The sequence below is a fragment of the Lemur catta genome, chromosome 1, assembly GCF_020740605.2.
Source record: "Lemur catta isolate mLemCat1 chromosome 1, mLemCat1.pri, whole genome shotgun sequence".
NCBI lineage: Eukaryota > Metazoa > Chordata > Mammalia > Primates > Lemuridae > Lemur > Lemur catta.
In genome coordinates this window covers 128,045,716-128,069,575 of record NC_059128.1, presented here as the reverse complement: position 1 = coordinate 128,069,575, position 23,860 = coordinate 128,045,716, and the positions used below count along the sequence as shown (strand labels likewise).

At 39.5% G+C, this 23,860-nt stretch overlaps 1 protein-coding gene and 1 pseudogene across 3 annotated transcripts; one reads left to right on the top strand and one right to left on the bottom strand.

Annotated features, from left to right (window-relative positions):
- Window positions 1-1,446: 1,446 nt before the first annotated feature.
- On the bottom strand, window positions 1,447-22,414 carry OLAH (oleoyl-ACP hydrolase). Of its 3 annotated transcripts, none has more exons than XM_045533945.1 (8): window positions 22,121-22,414; window positions 21,631-21,824; window positions 18,638-18,768; window positions 11,098-11,236; window positions 9,149-9,248; window positions 8,277-8,446; window positions 2,189-2,271; window positions 1,447-1,845 (listed from the first exon to the last, which is right to left on the bottom strand). In XM_045533945.1, the coding sequence occupies exons 2-8, from the start codon at window positions 21,660-21,662 to the stop codon at window positions 1,703-1,705; spliced, it is 798 nt and encodes a 265-aa protein (XP_045389901.1). In that variant the 5' UTR covers window positions 21,663-21,824; window positions 22,121-22,414; the 3' UTR covers window positions 1,447-1,702. The 3 variants fall into 3 exon arrangements, with proteins under 3 accessions (XP_045389901.1, XP_045389909.1, XP_045389918.1); XM_045533953.1 differs by having other exon boundaries at window positions 22,294-22,414; XM_045533962.1 differs by lacking the exon at window positions 2,189-2,271 and having other exon boundaries at window positions 1,691-1,845.
- On the top strand, window positions 16,109-16,486 carry LOC123625445 (annotated as a pseudogene).
- Window positions 22,415-23,860: the final 1,446 nt, after the last annotated feature.

Below are 23,860 nucleotides of genomic sequence, written 5' to 3'. Positions count from 1 at the left end.
TTTGAGGTTGCTGTGAGCTAGGCTGACACCATGGCACTCTAGCCTGGGCAATAGAGCAAGACTGTCTCAAAAAAAAAAAAAATTCTCATCTCATCTTTTCTAAGTTTTGCCTAAAGATAGTCGGAAGTTGTCCACAATAAAGTTAAGGCCAAATCCCTTGAGACTGGCCTGGTCTCTTGGAATCAAGGGCTTGGAAACTCTTAGAGCTATTCTCATGTGGACTTCACCCACCCCCAAAGCCTGGCATTGGCCACACCGTGAGACTCGCATTTGCAGACTATGTTGACAGATTTTTCAAATCAATTATCACAAATCTAAATTACTTTTGTATCAATCTTTCAGTAAGGGGGCTCTAGAAATAGTATCAAACTAAAGGGTAAACTATAACATGTACTAAACATTTAACATAATTGGGTTGAGGCTATTTGTAGCCCAAATTTATAACATGAATTCTAACTCAAAGCCCACCCCATAATTAATTTTATATTATTTGTACTATGTTAAAAAAGAATGGTAAATTCTGAAAAATTCCTCCAGTATGCATTTTCCTTATTCTTATTTACTAAGACCTTATGTCCATTATGTAAAAATAGGAACAAAATATAAACCCATATTATACGATCATAAACATATTGCTGATGCTACTTGCAACAAAAACAAAACCCTCTAGATCCACTAGATGAATTTCCAGAGAATTACGCTGAGTGAAAAAAGCCACTCAGCAGTATAGGCTGTCAGGAAGAGACATCAGTCACATCAAGTAGTGGAGTTTATTGTGACAATCTGAAGGAAATAAGGAAGTCCAGGCATCTGAGGGAGAGTCAGTCCTTGAAGAGATGAACACAGTCTGGGAATTGACAGAGTTCAGTGTTCAGGCAGCTCCAGGGACACGGTGACACTTCACTCCCTTCCCATTCATAGTGTTCCGCCATTATTCCCACTCAGCTAATCGTCCCTATTTCTGCTTTTCTCTTTCTCTTGGTTCAGGTTTGTTTCTCCCTATGTCAAGGTCAAGGTGTGGCAGGGTGAGGCTGAGACAGCCCATCGGGCGTGGCATTTGTGCTTGACTACTCCCTAGGCCACGCCGGGGGCCAGACTCTGGATTGGTTTTCCATGGGAGGGCTGGCCCCAGGTCCCAGCAAGCCATTGCCAGGGTGGCAGGGCCACACAAAGCCAACCAGCAATTGGTGTAGAAGCAGCTCCTTAGAAAGGGGGCCAGGGACTTGCCGGTACAGGCGACAATAATTGTTTAAGGCTATCTTCTTTTATAAAGCATTTCATTTTCTTATAAATTGAACTCCCCTACATTTCAAAAGATTAGATAGAACTTTGAGTCATGATGTGTGGGTGAAACAATGAGTTAATTGCAAGCATTTCCCCTGTTAATCATTTTCACCGTTAAAATAATTGAAAGAAAAATGGATAATTTACCAAGCATGAATTTTATTGACAAACAGCCCACAGATAAGAAGCACATAAGATTTTAATACAAAGATAAAATACTGCCCAGAGTGTTCTTTACCCATGTGTCTTTCATCCCCAGATACATAAATCCTCCTCAGAGAAATACATTTATGTATAACAAATCACCACGCCAGTAGAAAATGTATCATTTCCGATCTCTAAATAAAACTAAAGAGTTATGTCTGAATAGCTGTGAAGAGTATCATTTTGATTATTTTAAGACCAAAAGGGAAATTATCTAGAAAGTGGCAAGTGATGATATTTCTAGACACTTGGTGATGTAGTCTTTGAGGAATTTCTCATTATCAGGTGACATAAGATAAAAGTGATCTCCCGGAAGGACAAGAAGGTTGAAACTTCCATTGGTTATATGTTTCCAAGCTAAAAATAAACAAAAAAATTATATTTAATAACAAACGACACCAACCACAACTAAAGATTTACTGCAAGATAGTATTTCTGTAAGAGCTCATACCCAGTGGTAGAGCTAATTCCAATGTCTTATGTTCTACTGGCCTGTATCTTTAATTTCTCTAAGACCTATCAGTCTACAGCAGTATTACCTGCATTTTCTCATTTTACACCAGACCAACATCTCTCCTTTTATGCTAAATAAAACTTAGACCATTTTCTATTCATTGCAGTAACCTAATAGTTCACATTAGTCCAAAACTATCAAACACATATTTCAATAAAACACTCAAGACTATAAAAATAATTTCACCTTCCATATCTTTTGCTATGTCTTTGGATCCAAGAAAGCATGTTAAGTCACAAACAAGAACAGCCTCAGATGGTATATCACAGCTGTAAACATAAAAGAACTGGTGAGTCATTTTGACACAAGCAACATTCCAGAATTTTCTATCACTGTTATCAACTGCAGTGAAACTTGGGGTGGGCTCGCTTTCTTTCTCTTTGGCTAGTTCTAGCAATGTGAACATTCTTTTTCCCATGAGTGGCACTTCCACCTCTTAGAACCTGGCAGACATGCAATGTGGAGGCCATTTTCCAACATCATCTAACTTCTAGAACATGGCAAGTGGCGGAAGGACAACAGTGGGGCACCCAGGCTGACTCAGGGTAAGTCAGCACTTCTGTCATTCCCCAGAAACAACGACCTCTCTGATTAACTCCCAGCTCTCTGTGGTCTGTTGCGAGGCTTGGAACAAGAGTGGGTTCCAGCCAGGGGGGCCCCTCAGTTGGTTCCTCTATCCCAACACTAGCAAATGTGTTTATTGTGTGAGACACCAGGGACCCATGGATAGTCCCAGTCCCTGCCCTCCTGCAGCCAGAGACGGACCTTCATCAAAGAACAGACAGCTAATGAGAGAGGCAAGTGTGTGAAAGATGGAGTCCAGGGTGGCCTGAGAACACGTGGCAGGAGGGTGGGGGTGGGGACAGAGTCAAAGCTCCTTCCCAAGGGCAAAGGGAGAGGCTCTGCAGTCTATGAACAGGAAAGAACTGGGTGAAAGGGCCAGAGCCTGGAGAGAAAAAGGGAAGAGAAGGAGCACAAAATAATGGCTATATGTCCCAACAATATTTGTTGGGACAAATTAAGGTCAAAGGGGTAAGCAAGGCCAAGTCTAGGCCACATAGAGGATTTTGGTCATCCTAAGAGTGATAGGAAGTCACCAAAAGGGTTTAAGGCAAGGAACATCACTATCGAACTTGACTCCCATCCCTCGGGGAGCACGTGGGCTGGATGGCAGGGGACTGAGCCTGGGTGGCAGGGCCAGGCTGGCTGCTCATCCAGTGGTCCAGGCAAGGCCTCTCCTAACAATGAGGGGAAAACCCCAGAGAAACTGCAGCATCATAAGTTTTCTTGAAGGCTTCGGAGAGTGTTTGCAAGGCAAGCTAGAAACCGAATTCCAAGGAAGGGTGGGCCCAGGGCCCAGCTGGGGAGAGGTGGGCAGAGCAGGGAGGAGGGGGCGTCTGCTGCCCTGCGTGGGGCGTGGGGCGTGGGGCGAAACTCAAATCAGCTGAAGTTTGAAAGCGTTGGCGAGTCAGTGCCAGGTGTGTCAGAAGGGATTCACTCTGACTCGCCCGCTCTTTTCCCCGGGCCTCAGCTAGGGGTTCACGACAAAGACTAGGAGCAAGGCAGGAGGCCAGAGAGAGCCACCTCCGCAGGGCAGGGAGTGAGCTGTGGCCATGTGACAAGCACTGGATCCCGCCACCTGTGCAGGGCCTGGCCCAAAGCCGCTGGAGCAGGGGGCACCACACCTTGAGAGGTGAGGAGGGGTGAAGGGAGACGCAGGTGGAGCCACCCCTGTGGCTGCTGGGGGAAGGACAAAAGCAGAAACCCTGTACCCCTGGAGAAGGAGTAGGAAACAATCCTACACCAAAACCAGCACAGGTCTGCTACTTGCGGGAAGGGGCAGGATTCTTCCACCCAAGCCAACCACAGATACAAGGCAAAATTTGTTTGCAACAGAGAGAAGAGACAGGTGCTGAGAAAGTCCCACCCACCTGGGAGCCTACCTGGCATTGAGGCTTAAGGCTATCTAGGGCATCCAAGAACTCCCTGTGTTATCTCACAAGTTAACAACATACATGGAGTAACAAGCAACAGAAGGAGAGAAGACAAGGAGAGATTTGCTCAAATTCAGGTATAAAAAAATATTCACTTCAGTCTCTATTGTTTTATACATAGCTGGCTTTCAACTAAAAAACTGAGACACCCAAGAAAGCAACCCATTGTTAAGAGGCAAAACAATCAAAAGAATTGGACACAGGTAAGACCCAGATGTCAGAGCTGAAAAATGGGGACTTTAAAATATCTGTGATTAATATGTCAAAGGATTTAGCAGAGAAAGTGGATGACATGCATGAATAGAGGGGGAATTTCATTAGAGAGGTGAAAACTACAAGAAAGAGTCAAATGGAATTTCTGGAAATAAACAGCAACAGAAAGAAAGAATTCCTTTAACAGGCTCATCAGTAGATTCGACACAGCTGAAGAAAGAATCAGTGACCTTGAAAACAGTCAGTAGAAATTATCCACACTGAAACATGTGGAAAAAATGTTTTTTGTTTTTTTTTTAAAGACAAAACAGAACTTCCAAGATATGTGGAAAAAGATCAATTATGAAACAGCCTAACATATGGAATCAAGATCCCAGAAGGAGAAGAGACAACAGCAAGAGGAAGAGTCCAGACAAGAGATGGGAACAGCTTATGTGAGTTGGAGTAACCACAGCTTCTGGTATTGCCCATCGGACACAGATTTCCATTTGGGCCACCAGGCTCTGAGCCTCGGTGGTAGGTGGTGGGGAAGGAGAAGACTGAGAGACACTCTATAGGTCTGATTTTATTTACATTGGAAAAAGCTGAGATGTAAGGCAGGGTGAACAGAGAAGATCAGATTGAGAAAGAAGAAGGAGCAGGAAAGATGAGAGGAGAAGAATCCAAAGACCAGGGTTTGGGGTGAGTTTTTAGAATTGGGAGGAGGGAAGTTAATACTTGTGAGTAGCTACTGTAATTTGATTCACTGGGAAACAGGTGAGAATGTTAAGATTTCTTATATTCTATGAGTGGAATATCCCTGTCAGTGATTAATGTTTTATTTTTAGTGTTTTGAGGGATTTCTTTGGAGTGAAAGAACTCAACAGTATTTTTTGTCATGTTTTGTTTTTAAAAATGGCTTGTGGTTTGTTATGTGTCAAACTCTCTACTAAGCACGACTTCATTTCATCCTCACCACAACATCTGAAAGTTACCATTATTATCCCTTCTTTGACAGATGAGACACCAACTGTTAAAGAAACTTGCTCAGAATCTTGCAGGTTAGCAAGACACAAACAGGAGGTTTCATTCTGGTAAGTGGACTCTATCTTTTTTTTCCTATTTTTAGCTTCCCAGTGTTCTGTCTAATGGTAAGTGGACTCTAAAGATTGGGTTTTTTTTAATCATTGTACAAAGTATAACTATTAAAAACCAGCTTTTGCATGCATTATTGCATTGAGTGTCCATAGTGATTTGGATTACTTTTTAAATTTTATATTTAATTGGCAAATAATTGTATATATTTATAGGGTACAATGAGACATTTTGAGAGAGATATATATCATGGAATGATAAAGTCAAGCTAATTAATATATCCATCACCTCACATACTTATTTTTTTTTAATGCTGTGAACATTAAAATCTTTCTTAGCACTTTTGAAATAGATATTACATTAACTGTAGTCACTATGCTGTGCAATATATCTCAAAAATTTTATTCCTCCTGTCTAACTGAAACTTTGTAGCTGGTTGTGGTGGGCTCATGCCTGTAATCCTAGCACTTTGGGAGGCTGAGGTGGGAGGATAGCTTGAGGCCAGGAGTTCAAGACCTGTCTGGGCAACATAGCAAGACCCTGTCTCTATAAAAAATAGAAAAATTAGCCAGGCATGATGGTGCATGCTTGTAGTTCCAGCTACTTGGGAGGCTGAAGCAGCAGATTGCTTGCACCTAGGTGTTTGAGGTTGCAGTGATGACTATGACGACACCATAGCACTCTAGCCTGAGTGACAGAGTGGTACCCTGTCTCAAAAAAAGAAAAAAAAAAAGAAAACTTTGTACTTTTTGACCAACATCTCCCTGTTTCTCCCCCTCCACACACACCCCAGCCTCTGGTAGCCACCAATGTACTCTCTACTTCTATGAGTTGAACTTTTTTAGATTCCACATGTAAGTGAGATCATGCAGTATTTGTCTATCTGTGCCTGACTTATTTCACTTAGCATATTGTCCTCCAGGTTCATCCATGTTGTCACAAATGACAGGATTTCCTTCTTTTTTAAGGCTGAATATTATTCTAGTGTGTATATATAACACATTTTTCTTGATCCTTGATGGACACTTAGACTGATGCCATGTCTTAGTTATTGTGCACAGTGCTGCAATAAACATGGGAGTGCAGATATCTTCCAACATACTGATTCCAATTCCTTTGGATATATACCCAGACATGGGTTTACTGGGTCATATGGTAGTTCTATTTTTCATTTTTTGAGGAACTTCCCTACTGTTTTCCATAGTGACTGTAGTAATTTATATTCCCACCAGCTGTGTACAAGGGTTCCCTTTTCTTCACATTCTCACCAACACTCGTCTTTTGTCTTTTTTCAGGTCCCTTACCTAGTTTTTTAATTGGTTGTTTTCTTACTATTGAGTTGTTTGAGTTCTTTATATATTTTGGATATTAACTTCTGATCACATGTATGGTTTGCATATATTTTCTCCCAATCCATAAGCTGTCTCTTCATTCGGTTGATTGTTTCCTTTGATGTGCAGAAGCTATTTAGTTTGATTCAATCTCGTATGTCTGTTTTTGCTTGTGTTACCTGGGCTTTTGGGATTGTATCCAAAAAATCATTGCCCAAAACAACATCATGGAACTTCACCCCTATGTTTTCTTCTAGTAGTTTTATAGGTTCAGTCTTACATTTAAGTCTTTAATCCATTTTGACTTGATTTTTTTATATAGTGTGAGATGTGTCTGATTTTATTGTTCTGCATGTGGATATGCAGTTTCCCAGTACCATTTATTGAAAAGACTTCCTTTCCCCATTGTGTGTGTTCTTGGCACCTTTGTTGAAAAATCAATTGACCATAAATGTGTGGGTTTATTTCTGGGCTCTTTATTCTGTTCCATTGGTTGATGTGTCTGTTTTTATGCCAGAACCATGTTGTTTTGATTATTAATAGTCTTTTTAAATGTAAGGTTTCAAGTCTGGGTTTTTTTTTTCAAATATCAGGCTATATTTCTTTGATCCTGACTCTGCAAAGCCAGAAACACAAGACAGCTTAGCCTATTGGAATCAAAGTGAGCTAAGATGGCTAGGATGGACAGAAATGGAGAGATATGCATAGACTTGGGATATCTAGGAAGTAAATTGTGGACTTTGTGATAGATCGGAGGTGGGCAGTGAATGGAGGGATGTGTGCAAGATGATTGGGATTATCTCAGATCTCAAGGTGCTGTGTCTGTTCCACATTTTGTGGCCATTTGTGTAAACTTCTGGTAGCAAGCACTGCTAATGGTGACCCAATGCCCAGTTCCAGGCATTGTGGTGGAAGTAAAAGAAATACAGGCCCAAGCAATTGCCTTCAAGAAACCAAGGGGACAAGCCCAAACAAAATAGAAGAAATGCATGACAATATATAACGGTGACTAACGGCCCCCCAATGCCTATGGGGAAGTTAGACCAGGAAGAGCCATTTGTAGGAGGTTATTAGGCAAGGATTTAGAGGGTGTTAGGACTTTAGTCCTATCAGAAGAATCAAGCGTCAATACAGATATCCCATGAGATAAGGGAATGGAGCGATGCCTTAGAGCTAAATGAGTTCTGGAACAAAATTCCCAAAAAAGCAAACCTAGCAAAATTTCCCTCCCCACTGGTTTGCCTCCACACTTAACAAAAAGTAGCAGTCCGTTTCTACTGACCCCCTAAAAAGGTGAGAATGGTTTGGAATTACTTCAGTCAACAGATACATATTTTGTAATAAAACATGCATGTCTAATCATATATATTTTTTTCTTTTTTTTTTTTTTTTAAGAAAAATATGTGCTAGTCATCTTTTACAGATACAGTTTCTGTGCCCAGGCTCCATTCTAAACCAGTACAAATATCACAGGTGGTCTCAAAGGAAATAAAACTAAGCACTTTTTTTTCTTTTAAATTTTGTTTTCAAGGTCAAAGCTTAGAAGGTAGAAACTAAACTCTTAAGATTTTTTCTTCCATATAAGCAGCCTCAGAGAACTGCCAATCTACATTTTTCTATAAATAATGATACCCAGAAAACCCCATTATCTTGGTTACTTACGTGTAAGAACTCATGATGTGCACATCTGCCATCAGAATGGGAATATATTGTTGAAAAAGTTCCTTGTCTTCAATAACATGCTTGGGGGTACCTCCAAAATCAATAAGCTGACGGCAAATTTGTTCTTCAGTAAATTCCTTGTCTTTGGGTATGTAAAGCCGGGCCTTTGACTTAAAACATTAACAACACAGGCCTGATATTTCATATAAAACACTTGCGCATAAACTGAAAATTGTATCTAAGGGACACATCGTTATATCAAGGCTGGGAAATGGACTGCTCTCTCTATAGGTTTCAGCGGGGGAATTATTTTCTTTCTAAAAGCAGGGAGAAGGAAGTTCATCAGTAATGCCATTGCAAACCTAGGGTCCCAGACCAGTCAGCATCTTTCTCTAGATGAAGAGAGGACATCCAAGGGATACGAGGAAGTGTAGCAGGAATAGCAGCACCAGGTTTAAAAAGCCACTGTCATTCCAAAAATGTGATATCACTGTCCCCCTTTGAAATTTCAGGGATTCTTTTCCTGGCTCTGATCCAGTGACTTTACTGAAAGTTGATTAAGTCCCTAGTTGACCCAGAAGGAAAGAAAAAGCACTTATGGGGTCAGTATTAGCTCAAAGGTCCCAGGGACAAAGCAGGCAACCATAAGGGAATAGTTGAAGTGCGTTTCAGGCAAATGGAGAGAGAATGATATTGAAGGAGATTTGAGGAACTTTTCAATAGCACATAGTGTCCCTGCCATTGTCCCCAAACTGGACCAAAATTCACCAGATAGGAAAATAATGGCTTCGTTTTGACCTTCCCCCTCACCCTCGCCCTCCCTGTTCCCCTCCTCTCCACTGCCCTTCCTAAAATAAAGCTAAATTACTTACATAGGGAGGAGTTGCACCCGACACAAAGAAATGCACTGGTTCTAGCTTATATTTCTCTTTTAGGTTTTGTGCAGTCAAAAAAGCAATATAGGATCCCATGCTAAATCCAAGAAAGAAAAACATAATCATCCATCACAAGTCAATAGGAACAAGTATCATAAACACATCATAAGCACAATAGGAACAAGGATCATGTTATAGACAAAAGTGTAAGTTTGTTGATTGACAACTCTAACTGATTTCTAAAAGGTATATTTTCAATGATTTATGTCAGCATAAAACAAAGTCTCAAAGACAGCCTAGAATAAATTTAGTACTGATTTCCACAGTGTCTTGAAATTGTTTTAAATTTCCTTTTCTTCCTTAAAGATGTGTATCATTAAGCCTTAGATGGCATATATCAGCAGTTCTCAAAGTAGAGTCTGGGGACCCCTGGGAATTTCTGATACCCTGACAGGTGGCCCAAGAGGTCAAAGCTATTTTCAAGATAAATACTAAAATTTGATTTGCCTTTTTTACTCTCATTCTATCATGAGTGCATAGTGGAGTTTTCCAGAAGCCACATGACATGGGATATTGCAACAATTCAACTGCCTTCCATTATGCCAGACATTAAACAGACTGGCAAAAGTATAAAATAATGCCACTCTTCTCACTACATATTTTTTTGGAAAATATAGTCCTTTCCATAAAAATGTATTATTTATGTCAACATATGAGTTTGTTAATGTTATTTTTAGATAAGGTGATAATTAAATATCTTTGAAATTTTTTAGCTTTACTTTCCAATATGGTAAATATTGAAATATTTGGTAGATACATCGTAAATATTGAAATATTGATATATCACATATAAACAAAAGATCTTTGAGGTCCTCAGTACATCTTAAAAGTATAAAGGGTCACTGGTGTCACACAGTTGGTGAACTGCTGCAGATATTATATAAATATATATTGTAGACAGATTGCCAGAGGTTATCCACTTGCAAATTGTATTGATGTATTTTATGAAAGAAAGGGAAACTGAGTCCCATATTCATTGCCGATGGAGTGTAAAGTGCAGGTAATTTGGAAATATGGATCAAGAACTTTAACAATGGGCATATCATTTAACATACATTCTGGGAATTTACCCTAAGAAACTGATAGGAGATTTATGCTAAATTTTCTATAAGAATGCTCATTGAAGTGTTGTTTACAACAGAAAAAGATAGAACTAACTCATATCCACCAAAGGAGATTAATAAAACAAATCATGAAGCATTGAATACTCGTAGGCTGTGAAAGATGTTCACAGCAATGAGTGAAAAAGGCCAACTGAAGACATAAAACAGGCCCCCACCACGTGAAAGTGCTAAGGAACCACAGAAAAACTTTAAAGCGTTGTTATCTGGGTGGTGGGATGATGGGTACTTTTTATTTTTCCATTTGTGTTCGCCTATATTTATAAATATTAATATAGTAGCCAAAATTCATTGAGTCCTCACTATGTACCAATTTATTTATGATCACTATTCATTTAATCCTCACAAGTCGAGTCTCTTCTCATTCCAGCTTTATAAAGGAGGAAACTAATTCAAAAGCCTAAGGAATTTGCCCAAGAAACAGCCAGAACCCCAGGGTCCATGACCTAACCTCCTAGTTATCCAATCTATAATAGCTTAAGAAACATACACTATTTGCATAGTTTTTAATTTTCAAAATAAATGGAATATGAGTGGCTGTTATGAATTACAAGTGTTGATTTTTTGCCTAAAAGGAAAAAAAAAGGTATACTTGCTATGCAAACTGGTGAACTGTAAAAGTTGTGATTGGTCATCATGACCCAACATGCTGTTTAATCAATACAAAAGGGATGCATCCCAGAAGACACAAAGAACGACATTAACCATAGACTTGGGATTGAAGAAACTCCCCCAGATGTCTTTGAAAACAGACTTTTCAAATACCTGTGCCCAAAAAATGCAAACGGTTTATCCTGGATGACTGGCAGCATGGCACAAACAATTTCATCAACTATCTGGTAGATGTCCTTGGCAAAAGGCTCTTCCAGTCGACTTTCTCTTCCAGCAAGCCTTACAGAGTGCACTGAAGATCGAAAAACACAAGTTAGTACACACAAACAATGAACGAAATACCATGATGTTGTCAAAGAGCTAATATCTGCACAATGTGAACAATGTCAAACAAACAGATAATAATGGTTAAGTCCAGGCCAGGCGTGGTAGCTGACACCTGTAATCCTAGCACTCTCGGAGGCCGAGGCGGGAGGATAGTTTGAGCTCAGGGGTTCGAGACCAGCCTGAGCAAGAGTGAGACCCCGTCTCTACTAAAAATAGAAAGAAATTAGCAGGACAACTAAAAATATATAGAAAATATTAGCTGGGCATGGTGGCACATGCCTGTAGTCCCAGCTACTCGGGAGGCTGAGGCAGGAGGATCACTTGAGTCCAAGAGTTTGAGGTTGCTGTGAGCTAGGCTGATGCCACAGCACTCTAGCCCAGGTGACAGACGGAGACTCTGTCTCAAAAATCAATCAATCAATCAATAAATAACGGTTAAGTCCAGGTAAAAGTTTTAGAAGTTGCTGATAAAGAAAAAAGCATAAAATACCTTCTAACTACAAAATACCTAGAAATGCTAGATGAAATACATGTATAATTAGATTCATAGTTTAGCTCACACTAAAGTAGAGGGAATACCTAGAAATAAAAAAAGAAGCAACTGAAAATCCTAGTGGTGAGCATGTGCCAATGAAATGGTTACTGTGACAGCCAGTGCCTGTATCAGGAAAGTAAAACATCAGATATGTGAAAGGATATGATATCTTGCTTAGGTCAGTGTTTAAGAAGGCTAAAAGTGGAGAGTGCAGGTACAATTGGAGCGGGTATGTGGAGATGTGAGTTATATTGATACTGTTTAATTCTTTAAGGGGAGTAACGGACATGGTTAAGCTTGTAGTCTACATTTTTAGATATCAACTCTTCAAAAACTCATTAAAAGGAGTGGCCTTTCATTGTGAATATCAAGCCATTGGTTGTTGATTAAAAACCTGATATAAAAGTACTCCCAATAATGTCTAAAAATACACTTATACATGGATTTCAGGTCTCTCTTGTTCCAATGAATGGATTATTTTGTCTGAGACCCGTATCAGAGTACAGGCTACTAGAGTGTAGCAAGGAAGGGACACAGAGGACTTGAGGAAGAGAGAGGTAGAGTGCTGGGAAGAGAGCATTTCCAGGGACAGAGAAGCAACTTCAAAAGGGAAAATGTCCCCTGGAGTCCTGATGGCAGAAATAAAGAAAGAAGGGGCTGAAGAAGAATCCTACATAAACATGAAAATATTAGAAGATTACAGAAAACATCAGATGACAGAACTTCCACCCACACCAACAAGGTGCCATTTATCTTTTGAAAAACTGCACTTCACTCTAGCAACAGAAGAGGGCACTCTTGAGCTAAAAAAAAAACCAAAACCTTAGGCAGCAACCAACCACCTCCCTCCAGTGGAACCAGCTGTCATTGCTGATCAGGAGCATCTAACGCATCTCATCATACACAGAAATGAACGTAACATGCAGAATACAGAACGTATAAATCAAACTTTTTCCGCTGATGAAAATGCTTGTTATAAAAAAAACCTCACAAAGCAGAAGAGAACAACACAACATGGGAGAAACTCCAACATGGAAGAAATTAAATCGAACAAATGGCAGAAATGAAAGAACACTATGACTCAGAAATTTAAAATTCTGCCTACAAAGAGACTATTGCACAAAGAGCTGACAGAAGACCGGCCAGGAAGAAATTAAATAAAGAGACAAAAATTCTTTCAAAAATGACTCAACCACGTTGCTCATGACATAACCAATGCAAAGTGCTGTATTTAAGTGGATACAGAGGACAAGAATGACGACAAGGAAAGCAAAGCTAAATAAAGAAATAGGGGAAAGATTAGAAAAGAAAGTCATAGTCTGGCATAGGAACAAATGGAAACCCTCAGGAAAGCTAAACAAAATAAAACACTGGAAAAGAACGAAAATCTGAAACTCTAATTCATGCAAACTTCTCCAAAATAAAATAAGATCGGAACTACATACTGAAAGAACCCATTATATGCTTGAGAAAAGCGACCCATAGTAGTTGAATTAAAATATTATAATTTGAAGATTGGAAGAAAAAAAAAAGCCCTTCAGGCAAATTGCCAAGTTATGTATAAAGGAAAGCAAATCAGGATGGTATTAGACTATTTTAGAACAAAATATAGAGCAAGACAACAGTAAAGCAAAATTTTTTAAGGAACTCAAGGAAGTATATATTTCAGTCATTTATCTCCATTATCAAAGTTCCCTAGAGATACAGGGATTTGGATATATTGTAATCATGAGCCTGCTTAAGCCATGTGCTAAAACAGGAATCACCAACTCAAAGCCTGTTGTTGTAAATAAAGTTTTATTGGGACACAGCCAATATTCATTTTGTACGTGCTTGCTTTTGTGAGACCACAGCAAAGCAGCAAGGACTGTAAGGCCCACGAATCTGAAAATATTTTCTGTTGGACCCTTTGCAGAAAGAGTTTGCCAGTCTCTGTACTAGAAGATGAACTTCATACAGACAGGAGATGATTGAGAAAGTTTGGCAAAGGACTGGTGGTAAGATTTCAACACGTTTAATTGTGGGTCTAGGACTAAAAAAAAAAAAAAAAAAAAAAAGGGATGATGTTATATGCTCTTATAGAGTAAAAATAATATCACCTTTTTATTGAGAAGGAAAAAAAGGGAAATACAATAAGTTCATTGATTTTATACCAGATAATAGGTGTGTGTCTCTAGGGATATATTGTCAGAAAAAGACCAATCTGAAAGAAAAATTTTCAAAAGCGGTTCAAGATGGCTTTAGTTTGGACATACGGGTCATAAAACCTAGACCTATGATCTAAACTCTCACCTGCAAGGCTGTGGGCTGTGACATATTTCACTGACGTGTACAAATTACAAACATCCCTTATCAGATGAAACACAAAGCATAATACCAGACACCCATCTCCAGACCTTGAGAAGCCTACAAATGGGTTATCTTTTGACTCTGTCTACACTGACCACATATTTGTTTGTTAGTCACTGGGCACTTGTCAGAACCGTGAGAATGTCACCTTTGCTCCACTGTCCCCTTTTCCCATTTTCTATGGGACACAGTGTACAAACGCGGAGCCTCCTGTAGGGCATTGCCAGGGCCTGTGCACTGAGTCCGAGTTTCTGGGTTATGGTTCTTAAACGTGGCTCAGAATAAAATTAACATTGATTTCTTTAAGTCTATAGTGCCTATTAGTTCCACCTCTGGTCAACAAGTCAATATAATTTTACAAGACTTCCTAGCTTGCCAGAACGAGTACATGTGACTTTAGACAAGTCACAGTTTTATGATGGCAAAGACCCCCTCTCCCATGTGTTTTATTATCTTATGTAACCTGCAAAACTTAAGCAAAAAAAGGTAGGTCACCTTTGAGTAAAGAAAAATAGCTTACAGCAGTCTGAGCGATAAGAGCCATGCAAAAATTATCAGACCCAGAGAGACATCAGTGTGGGACTTCAGTCCCCGCCCCCAGGCTGGTGTTTAAAGGCATTTTGCTCCTGATCCATTATCTTCACATTCCTGGAATTTGTGATACAAAGAGCAATGGATAGCCAATCAATAGCTTATGCTATTGTAATATAAATTCCTGGTAAACAATATAGGTACTGCCTCTTCTTTTTCCCTTAAAAACCCACTTGTAACTGTTGCTAATCAGAGTGTGTTTTCAGGGCAACGTCAATCTTTGCTCCCAGGTGGCTGTCCTCAAGCTTTGGGCTCGAAGAAACTCTATACTTAATCATATTTTCTGAATCTTGTTATTTAAAATTGATACCTAGAATGAATGAAAGAAAGAGAGAAAGGAAAGAAAGGAAAGACAAGAAAGAAAGAAAGAAAGAAAGAAAGAAAGAAAGAAAGAAAGAAAGAAAGAAAGAAAGAAAGAAAGAAAGAAAGAAAGAAAGAAAGAAAGAAAGAAAGAAAGAAAGAAAGAAAAGGAAAGAAAGAAAGAAGGAAGGAAGAAAGAGAGAGAGAGAAATGAAAAGGAAGGAAGGAAGGAAGTAGGGGGAGAAGGAGAGAGACAGAGAAAGAGGGAAACAGGAAGGAAGGGAAAGAGGGGAGGGGAGAGGAGGGAGACGAATTAGAAAGGATACATGAAGAGTTTCAAATGAACTTTTATTTTCTTAAAAATATTTAAAGTAGAATTCCAAATACATTACGTGGCTACTTCCCCCTTAAAGAGGTGGTGCTTGACTCCTTGTCCCTTGGGTAACTTGCTTCCAAAGAGCAGAACGTGGGGCAGAGAGACCCCACAAACACTACTTTGGGCAGGTGACCAAGCTCATCATTATCTGTGACAAGTCATGTTTATGCAGATACCCCTGATCTAAAGTGGTGAGAATGTCCCTTCACCTCTGTGGTCTTCCTCCCCCAAACCCATAACCCTCATCTAATTGTGAGAAAAACATCAGGAAAATCCAAATGGAGAGACATTGTGCAAAATATCTGACCTGAACTACTCAAAATGGTCATCCACAACAAGGAAAGTCTGAGAAACCGTCATAGACAGAGGAGATGGGACAGCCAAGTGAGGTGGTCTACAGGAAGAGACAGAAAAGGACAGCAGGAAAAACTAGTGCAATCTGAATACACCATAGAGTTCAGTTCATAAAAACATACCCATGTTGGTTCCTTAGTTGTAACATGCACCATAGCAAGGTAAGATGTTAACGATAGGGCAAGCTAGATGTCGGTATGTGAGAACTCTGAACTATCTTTGCAACTTATCTGTAAATCTAAAACTATTCTTTCAAAATGGCACTTAAGAGCCATGGTGTTGTGCTGTGGGGAAGAGAGTCGGATTTGTAAACCCTGGAGCGAGGTTCTGCCTGCCCAAGGCCATTGTTGTGCAGAGACCCCTGGGGCGAAGCCACCGTGCCATGTCTGAGCAGGAGGCAAAACCTTCAACCGAGGACTTGGGGGATAAGAAGGAAGGAGAATACATTGAACTCAAAGTCACTGGACAGGACAGCAGTGAGAGTCACTTCAAAGTGAAAGTAACAACCCATCTCAAGAAACTCAGAATCGTACTGTCAAAGACAGGGAGTTCCAATTAATTCACTCAGGTTTCTCTTTGAAGGTCAGAGAATTGCTGATAATCAGACTCCCAAAGAACTGGGAATGGAGGAAGAAGATGTGATTGAAGTTTATCGGGAACAAATGTGGGGGTGTCATTCAACAGTTTAGAAATTCTTTTAATTTTTTTCTTTTCCCTCAATCCTTTTTTATTTTTAAAAATAGTTCTTTTGTAATGTGGTGTTCAAAACGGAATTGAAAACTAGCACCCCATCTCTTTAAAACATCTGGTAATTGGAATTCTAGTGCTCATTATTCCTTATCGTTTGTTTTCATCGTGTTGATTTTGGGTGATCAAGCCTCAGTCCCCTTCCTATCGCCCACTCCTTTTTAAAAATGACATGTGAGCACAGAGAGGCCACTGTTTGCAGGACTGTGCGTTTTCAGGCTTGTGAGAAGTAAGATTGACCAATGGAGATGTTCATAATGACTTTCCAATTGGCCCTGAAGTTCCAGCACATGATTGCTTCACACAATCACGTGCTGGATTGTGACTTTCAGTGGGAGATGGAAGTTTTTCAGAGAACTGAACTGTGCAAAAATGACCCTTCCTTAACATGAAGCTACTTTTCAAATTTGAGGGTTAGGACCAAAAGAAGAGGGATATCAAGCTGGAGTCAAGATGCCAGATAAGGTGAGAGTAATGACTAACTCCAAAGATGGCTTCACGGAAGAGAAGGCATTTTAAGATTTTTAAAAGATCTTGTCAGAAGAGCCCAGAAAAGTTCTAATTTTCATTAGCAATTAATCAAGTTATTCATGCAGAAGTGTATACGATAGGACATTGCTCTTTTGGATTTTATTTGTACTTTTTGGCCTGGGATATGGGTTTTAAATGGACATTGTACCAGCTTCATTAAAATAAACAATATTTGTAAAAATTTAAAAAAAAATGGCACTTAAGGGCTGGGCACAGTGGCTCATGCCTATAATCCTAGCACTCTGGGAGGCTAAGGCAGGAGGATAGCTTGAAGTCAGGAGTTCAAGACCAGCCTAAGCAAGAGTGAATTAGCCAGGCATGGTGGCACGCATCTGTAGTCTCAACCACTCAGGAGGCTGAGGCAGGAAGATCACTTGAGCCCAGGAGTTTGAGGTTTCTCTGAGCTAGGCTGATGCCACAGCACTCTAGCCCAGGTGACAAAGAGAGACTCTGTCTCAAACTAACAATAATAATAATAATAATAATAGTCTTAAAATCAGCCAGAGAAAAGTATCAATTGAACATAATGTTAATCGCTATTGCTGACTTCTCATCACAAACAATTCAAGTCAGGGGAGAGAGGGATGTCATCCATGATGAGGGACAATATGTCAACCTAGAATGGTATATCCAGATGATATGTCTTTCAAAAGTGAAGGCAAAATAGAAACAATGTCAGTCTTTTGAGAGATTTGCTGCCAGCAGACACACACTATAAAACTGTTTCTTTAGGCTGAAGGAAAAGGATTCCAAACAGCAGCTCACACTACACAAAGGAAGAGAGTGCTAAAAATAATGGAAATATAGATAAATATAAAAGACATTTTTCTCATTTTAAAAAATGTGAAATAACTATTCAAAGCAAAAATGATGAAAATGTACTGCAAAAGTAAAATGTATGACAATAGCAAAAGGACAGGAGGGGCAAATAAAAGTACGCTGCTAGAAGGTTCTTAATTTGAAGGATAGACTGTGATAAATCCTACAGCATCTGCTGAAACAAGAAAACAAAGAACTCTGGCTAATAAGGCCATAGTGGCGATACACAGAATAGTTTTTTTTAAATACTCTATGCATTCAAGAAAAGCAGAAAACAGTGAAAATTGAACAAATCATAGGACAAGTTGAAAACAATTGCAAGATGATCGATTCACTTCAACCATATCAATAATGACATTAAAAACAAACGCAGTATTAGAATGTCATCGCCTAAAACAATGGTCCCCAACCTTTTTGGCACCAGGGACCAGTTTCATGGAAGACAATTTTTCCATGGATTGGGGGGTGTGGGTGGGGGCAGCGAAGCTCTGCGGCCTGGTCCCTAACAGGCTGCAGACTGGTACCGGTCCATGGCCCAGCGGTTGGGGACTGCAGTCCTAAAAGGTCCTTCTAGCTCCAATGACAATAACAAAGTAAAGGCAACTTACTTCAAAAATATAAAAGCTACCTTACTGAAGTGCAATCTTGGATGTCTATTATTCATTACCTACCAATAAGGAAAATCTTTACCAAGCTTCAAATTCCTATGAGTGCATGTCACCTGACCTTATAAATTGCTTAGATGGTAATAAAAATTAACTCACCTTCCATTGACTCATGAATCTTTTGGCCCCATTTGGCAAAATACATGGAGCCACCTCCTGCCCAGGGAAAGCAAATGAGCTTAAAAATCGCATCAGGATTTTTGTATAAGCAGTTCAAAACTTTTTCATTCCTAGGGAGAAAAAATATATTTAACATTACATATATCAGTTAAGTTCTCCATACTGCATTGGGTAAAATCTTTATTAATTATAAAGAGCATACATTCAAATATAAAGCGATTGCCAATTTTTCCAACAGGAAAGGGCAAAAAAGGTTTTTCCGGTCTGTGTTGACAATTTGAATGTATAAACTTTTAGGGATGTTGGTGAAATAGTCAAATATCTATACATTACATTTAGTAAGTGCATTTTATGTACACATTGAAAATGACGTAAATGTTAATTTAGAAATTGCCCTTTTCACAATTCGGGGGATAGTTTTATCCAAACAATTCGATCTCAGTGTCCTCATTATCACAGAGCCACTTTTTAGGTCATGGAAAGGTTTTCCAGAGCATATAATTTTCACTTCCTTCTGAGTGTTTGATAAACACTTAAGTTTGCCTATAGTGTCCTAGGAAATTTTATCCCAAGATCCAAGTGCCCAATTAGCTAGTAGGAGGGAAAATTCTTTTTAAAAAAGTCATCCTGGATGTATTCTTTTGTGTTCTCCACAATTTAAACCATTTCTCTAAAGTTCCCATGTGGATCAATACATTCCTTATAAATATATATAATCTTCCCAAATGTGAGGTCATAAACCCTAGTATAATGATTAAGTCTGTTTTGCCTCTTTTTTTTTTTTAAGTATCAGTTTTTTCAGTTCCTTATAAGCATCCAAAACTAACACCAACTAAGATCTTTTCAGGTGAACTTGTGTTCTCTACGGAGGGACTTTGTTCTTCATAAGAAAATAATTGAGAGAACACTCATAAAATGAGAGACTTTATACGAACTTAGGCACGAATGAAAATTTTGGAGGGGAGAGAGAATTTTTGAAGAAAAACTCCTGTTCTTTATTTGGGCATTTATTTTAATAACTGCTAGTTTAAAAGACAAAAGCAAACAGGACTCAATTTTCATTTTTTTCTTCTGAAAAATTGTACTTTGAAAAAAAATTGTGTACTTGAAGCTGTGTTCCCACTAACCAACTCCGCCTTCAACAAACTCATTGATAATGGGGTCATCCCTATATGAGTATTTCATAGATCTCCACTGTCTTCTTGAAAAATGCTAGAGTCACTTTCTCAAGGAATGCAAAAACCCTCAGTTGAGACTGGTGTGATAAACTACAGGACAAACGGGTGACTATCTGCACCTCATTTTTTTTCAGGCTCTTGAACAGTCTAGAACTATTACCTGAATTTCAGATAATGCCATATTTTTAAAGTCAAGAAGCCCTACTTCAATCTATTTAAATTACCTGTGTTCTAATGAACAAAAAAATGTATTAGAACAACAGTAAGGATGGGTTTTGCCATGCCTAGAGCCTATGTAATTTGCAGGAGCAAGAGTACAGAATTATGAATACAAAATTCAGTGCAGAACCTTTGATCATATGTTTCAAGATAATCATTTTCCTTCGCGTTGATGGTGAGGGTAGGAGCTGCCTGTCTTTCACTTTTTTATATGAGCATCAACCTCAGGGCGGGGGTGGGGTGGGGGGGGCCTTGGAACCCATTCCGACGGGACGCCTACACATGGCCAGGATCTCATGAGGGGGCAGAGGAAGGAGAGAGGGGTAGTGCCTGTGGCTGCCAAGCCCGGGCAGCTAGTAGAACTGCTGCCATCTTAGGGTTCTGGACTTTCTCCACCACCTGGCCAACCTCCTCTCTTCATCTTAGAGAAAGAATCAAAGATCAATAAAACCTGGACTTGCCTTCTCGTTATCTCTTCCCTCTTCATTTTTGAGTCAAATAATAGAATTCTAAAACTTGAGCACAGAGAGTGACCAGAGAAATAATTTAGGTCACTATTGCAGCCTAGCGACTAAAGGCCCGTAGAAACAAGGAGGTCCAGTTACACTGCTTACTATGTGACATTAGGCAAATTACGCAAGGGCTTTAAATTCTCAGTGTCCCTATCTGTAAAATGAGGACAGTAATAGTCTTCCCTGAAGGTAGTTGTGATGATTAGAAGTATCAGAAAGTCTCAGCATAGTTTTAGGCACACACTAAGGAAAAGGAAGTGTTGTCTATTATTGCTTATATGACAGCTGACGAAACTGAGACTCAGGGATATAAAGTCACTCAGCCAGTTAGTGGCAAATTAGGAATTAGAAGAAAAATCCCGTTAGTCTTAAAAGCTACTTCCCTGCTTAACCCTTTCCCCATACTCTGAGCATGAACATATAGGTAGGCCACTAAGTAACACGTGGAGAACTTATCTGAGATGTTTTGCGTTCAGAGAGTCAGGACTTTGGTATGTAAGTAGAACTTTGCCTGCACCTCTGCTAATCCACACAAGTGCTTCAGCCAAGACAGACATTTACAACTTCGCTTTAAAAGCATCACTAAGGGAATGCCATTTTACATAGGCAGTACGTGGTACCATTTACAACACAGTAGTCCCCCTTTATCCATTGGGGCTACGTTCCAAGACCCCCAGCGGATGCCTGAAACTGCAGATTGCACTGAATCCTACACAGACTATGTTTTTCCTTTACATATGTTACCTGTGATAGAGTTTAACTTATCAATTAGGCACAGTAAGAGAACAACAGCAACAATAATAAAATAGACCAATTATAACAATAGACAGTAATAAAAGTTATGAGAATGTGGTCTCTCTCTCTCTCAAAGTATCTTATTGCACCGTACTCACCTATTTTCAAACTGCAAATAAGGGGAGATTGCTGTACCTTACATTAGTGCCAGTGACCAGCAAATTAGGCTGCGGAGAGAAGGCTCTTTCAGTCTAAAATGGCAATCTTATGAAGGCAGGTAGAGCACCTGGCATGGGGGAAGAGCCAGGTTGCACAAGGAGTAGCCTACCTGGTTCTTCCAGCTTGATCTCTTCCCTCCATGCTGTGAGGAGATGATATGAAATCAATCCTCTCAGAAATCTGTTAAAGGCTCAACGGCACTCAATTCTTCTTTGGGTATAAAACCTCCAATCAGCCTTGTGCACACAGAGAAGTGACTAGCTTTCTTTTCAAAAGTAGTGACTCTATTGACTGCTCCCACCTCTAGAAGAAGGAAAGAGGAAAAGAAATAGTAGAAGAAGATGAAAAAGAAGAAAAATGTGTTAGAAGAAACATAACAGACATTATCCAAGGAGTCACCACCCTCCGTTCATTCATATTCAGCTACCAGTAAGTTCTTCCATTAACAGGACTTTTAGCTAATATACAGAAAGAAAAAGATGCCACATTTCTAAACTCTAGCAACTCAACAGACCTGCAGGTAAATAAGCAGAAAACACTCAATACATCTTTGACAACTGGGGTGAGGGATATTTGTTTTGAAAATAGAAATGTCTTACCTTTCTAGATATTTATAAAGTTGTGCTCTTTTAAATCTTAAGAAAGAATTAGGGACCCTCAGAAAAGCTTCACAACTGTGCCAAACTTCCAATTTTGCAAGCTTCAAATATTCAGAAAAGAGAAGAAAAATACCCAAAGCCGTATCATTCATAAAAATTATCTTCTTACTTACTAAGAGCTCCTTTAAGCCCAAGGATTAATCCTTAATCTTTAAATTCACAGTTGACTTCACAGTCTTAGTTGTGAATCTCACAACTGTTCCTGGGAGCCCAGCCTGATGTCACAGCCTGCAGATCTTATAGTGTAGTACAGGGACAGAAAGACTTGCTTAAATAGAGGAAGAAAGTTCACAGAAGATGGGAAGTCCATGTGTTTGTCTCTCAGAGGCTATTGTAGAAATACTGGCCTGGGGCCATCATAAATTTGCAGAAGAATCAACTGGATGACTCACTAGGTTTCTCTGACTTTGTGTGGAAGTAGTTCCTTCTTGGGTAAATAATATAAAATGCAAAAATAGATAGCCACTTCGACCAAGGAAAATAGGCAATCAGAGGTGGGATACACATTTTGGGGGTTGACAACCTGAAAGTTGTTACTGAGCCCTACAAAGTTTTAATAAGATTAGTTTAAATTAAAATACCAGGCAAAAATAATGTATATGTCAGGAGCAGGTAAAGAAAGATCCTTATATTGTCTGTGAGGTTTTGTTAAATTTAGACTTTGATAAATGTGCATGTTTTCATCTCTAAGGCAAACCGTAAAAAGCATAGACACACACCATAAGTCATCCAAACTGGGAGAGACAAATGTTTCGTCCATCAAAACGAAAAGTGAGAAAAGGAAAGAGAAAGAAACGTAGGAAAGATGAAACAAATAAAAAGCACCATACAAGATGGCAGGTTTAAACCCCAAATATCCATGATTATATTATATATAAATGGACTAAATTCTCCGGTTACAAAGCAGAATTGTCAAGATTGAATTTTAAATAACCAACTATAGGCTGTATATAGGAGACATATCTAAGACAATATTACTGTTATGATTTTAAATAATGTTAAGTATAAAATGCTCATTTACCAGGCTTGGGGGTAGCCCTGAGAAACGCTCTCTGAAAAATGGGTGACCTGAGAACAAGGTGGAAAGAACAACATGGGCCAAAGGCCAGCAGAGAGACAAAGCACCGATTGTTAGGAAACTCAAAAGAGTTAAATATGACTGGCAGGCAGGATGTGGGTGAGCAAGTGGTGAAAGGAAAAGTAAGAAAGCAGTTGGGAGACAATGATTTTAAGGTGCTTAGGCTTGACCTTAAGAATGAGAATCCATGGAAAGGTGAAATGGTGTGAAGCTCCCTTCAGAATGATGACTCTGCCAACCAGGTGGAGACAAGAGGCTGTCATAATGATCTAGGAGATTAAGTGTGCTACCTGGCCTTAGAATAGTAGCAAGCACATAATACTTGCTGAAGGCCAGGCACCCTTCTAAGGCTTCAATACAGAGTCAGTCTTTTAATTTTCATAATTATGTAGGCACTGTTCACGAAAATAATTAAGGTATTATTATGCCCCTTGTTTTAAAGATACAATCGAAGGCACAGAGAGGTAAGTAACTACCTAAAAGACACACAGGTGGGGAACAGACCCAGAGGGCAAACCCAGCAGTCTGGTTCCAGAAGCTGTGCTCTTAGCTCCTGACACGGTCCACTTCTGTGCCCAGGTGCAGGTGCTGAGGATGAGATG

Excerpts from the sequence above, each read along its gene's own strand:
- OLAH (XM_045533945.1), bottom strand. The coding sequence starts at position 21,662 with ATGGAGGGAAGAGATCAAGCTGGAAGAACCAG. Across the intron at positions 9,249-11,097 it reads TTTGCATTTTTTGGGCACAG|CATGGGATCCTATATTGCTT; the intron begins GTATTTGAAAAG and ends TCTTGGATTTAG. Across the intron at positions 1,846-2,188 it reads CATAGCAAAAGATATGGAAG|CTTGGAAACATATAACCAAT; the intron begins GTGAAATTATTT and ends GTTTATTTTTAG.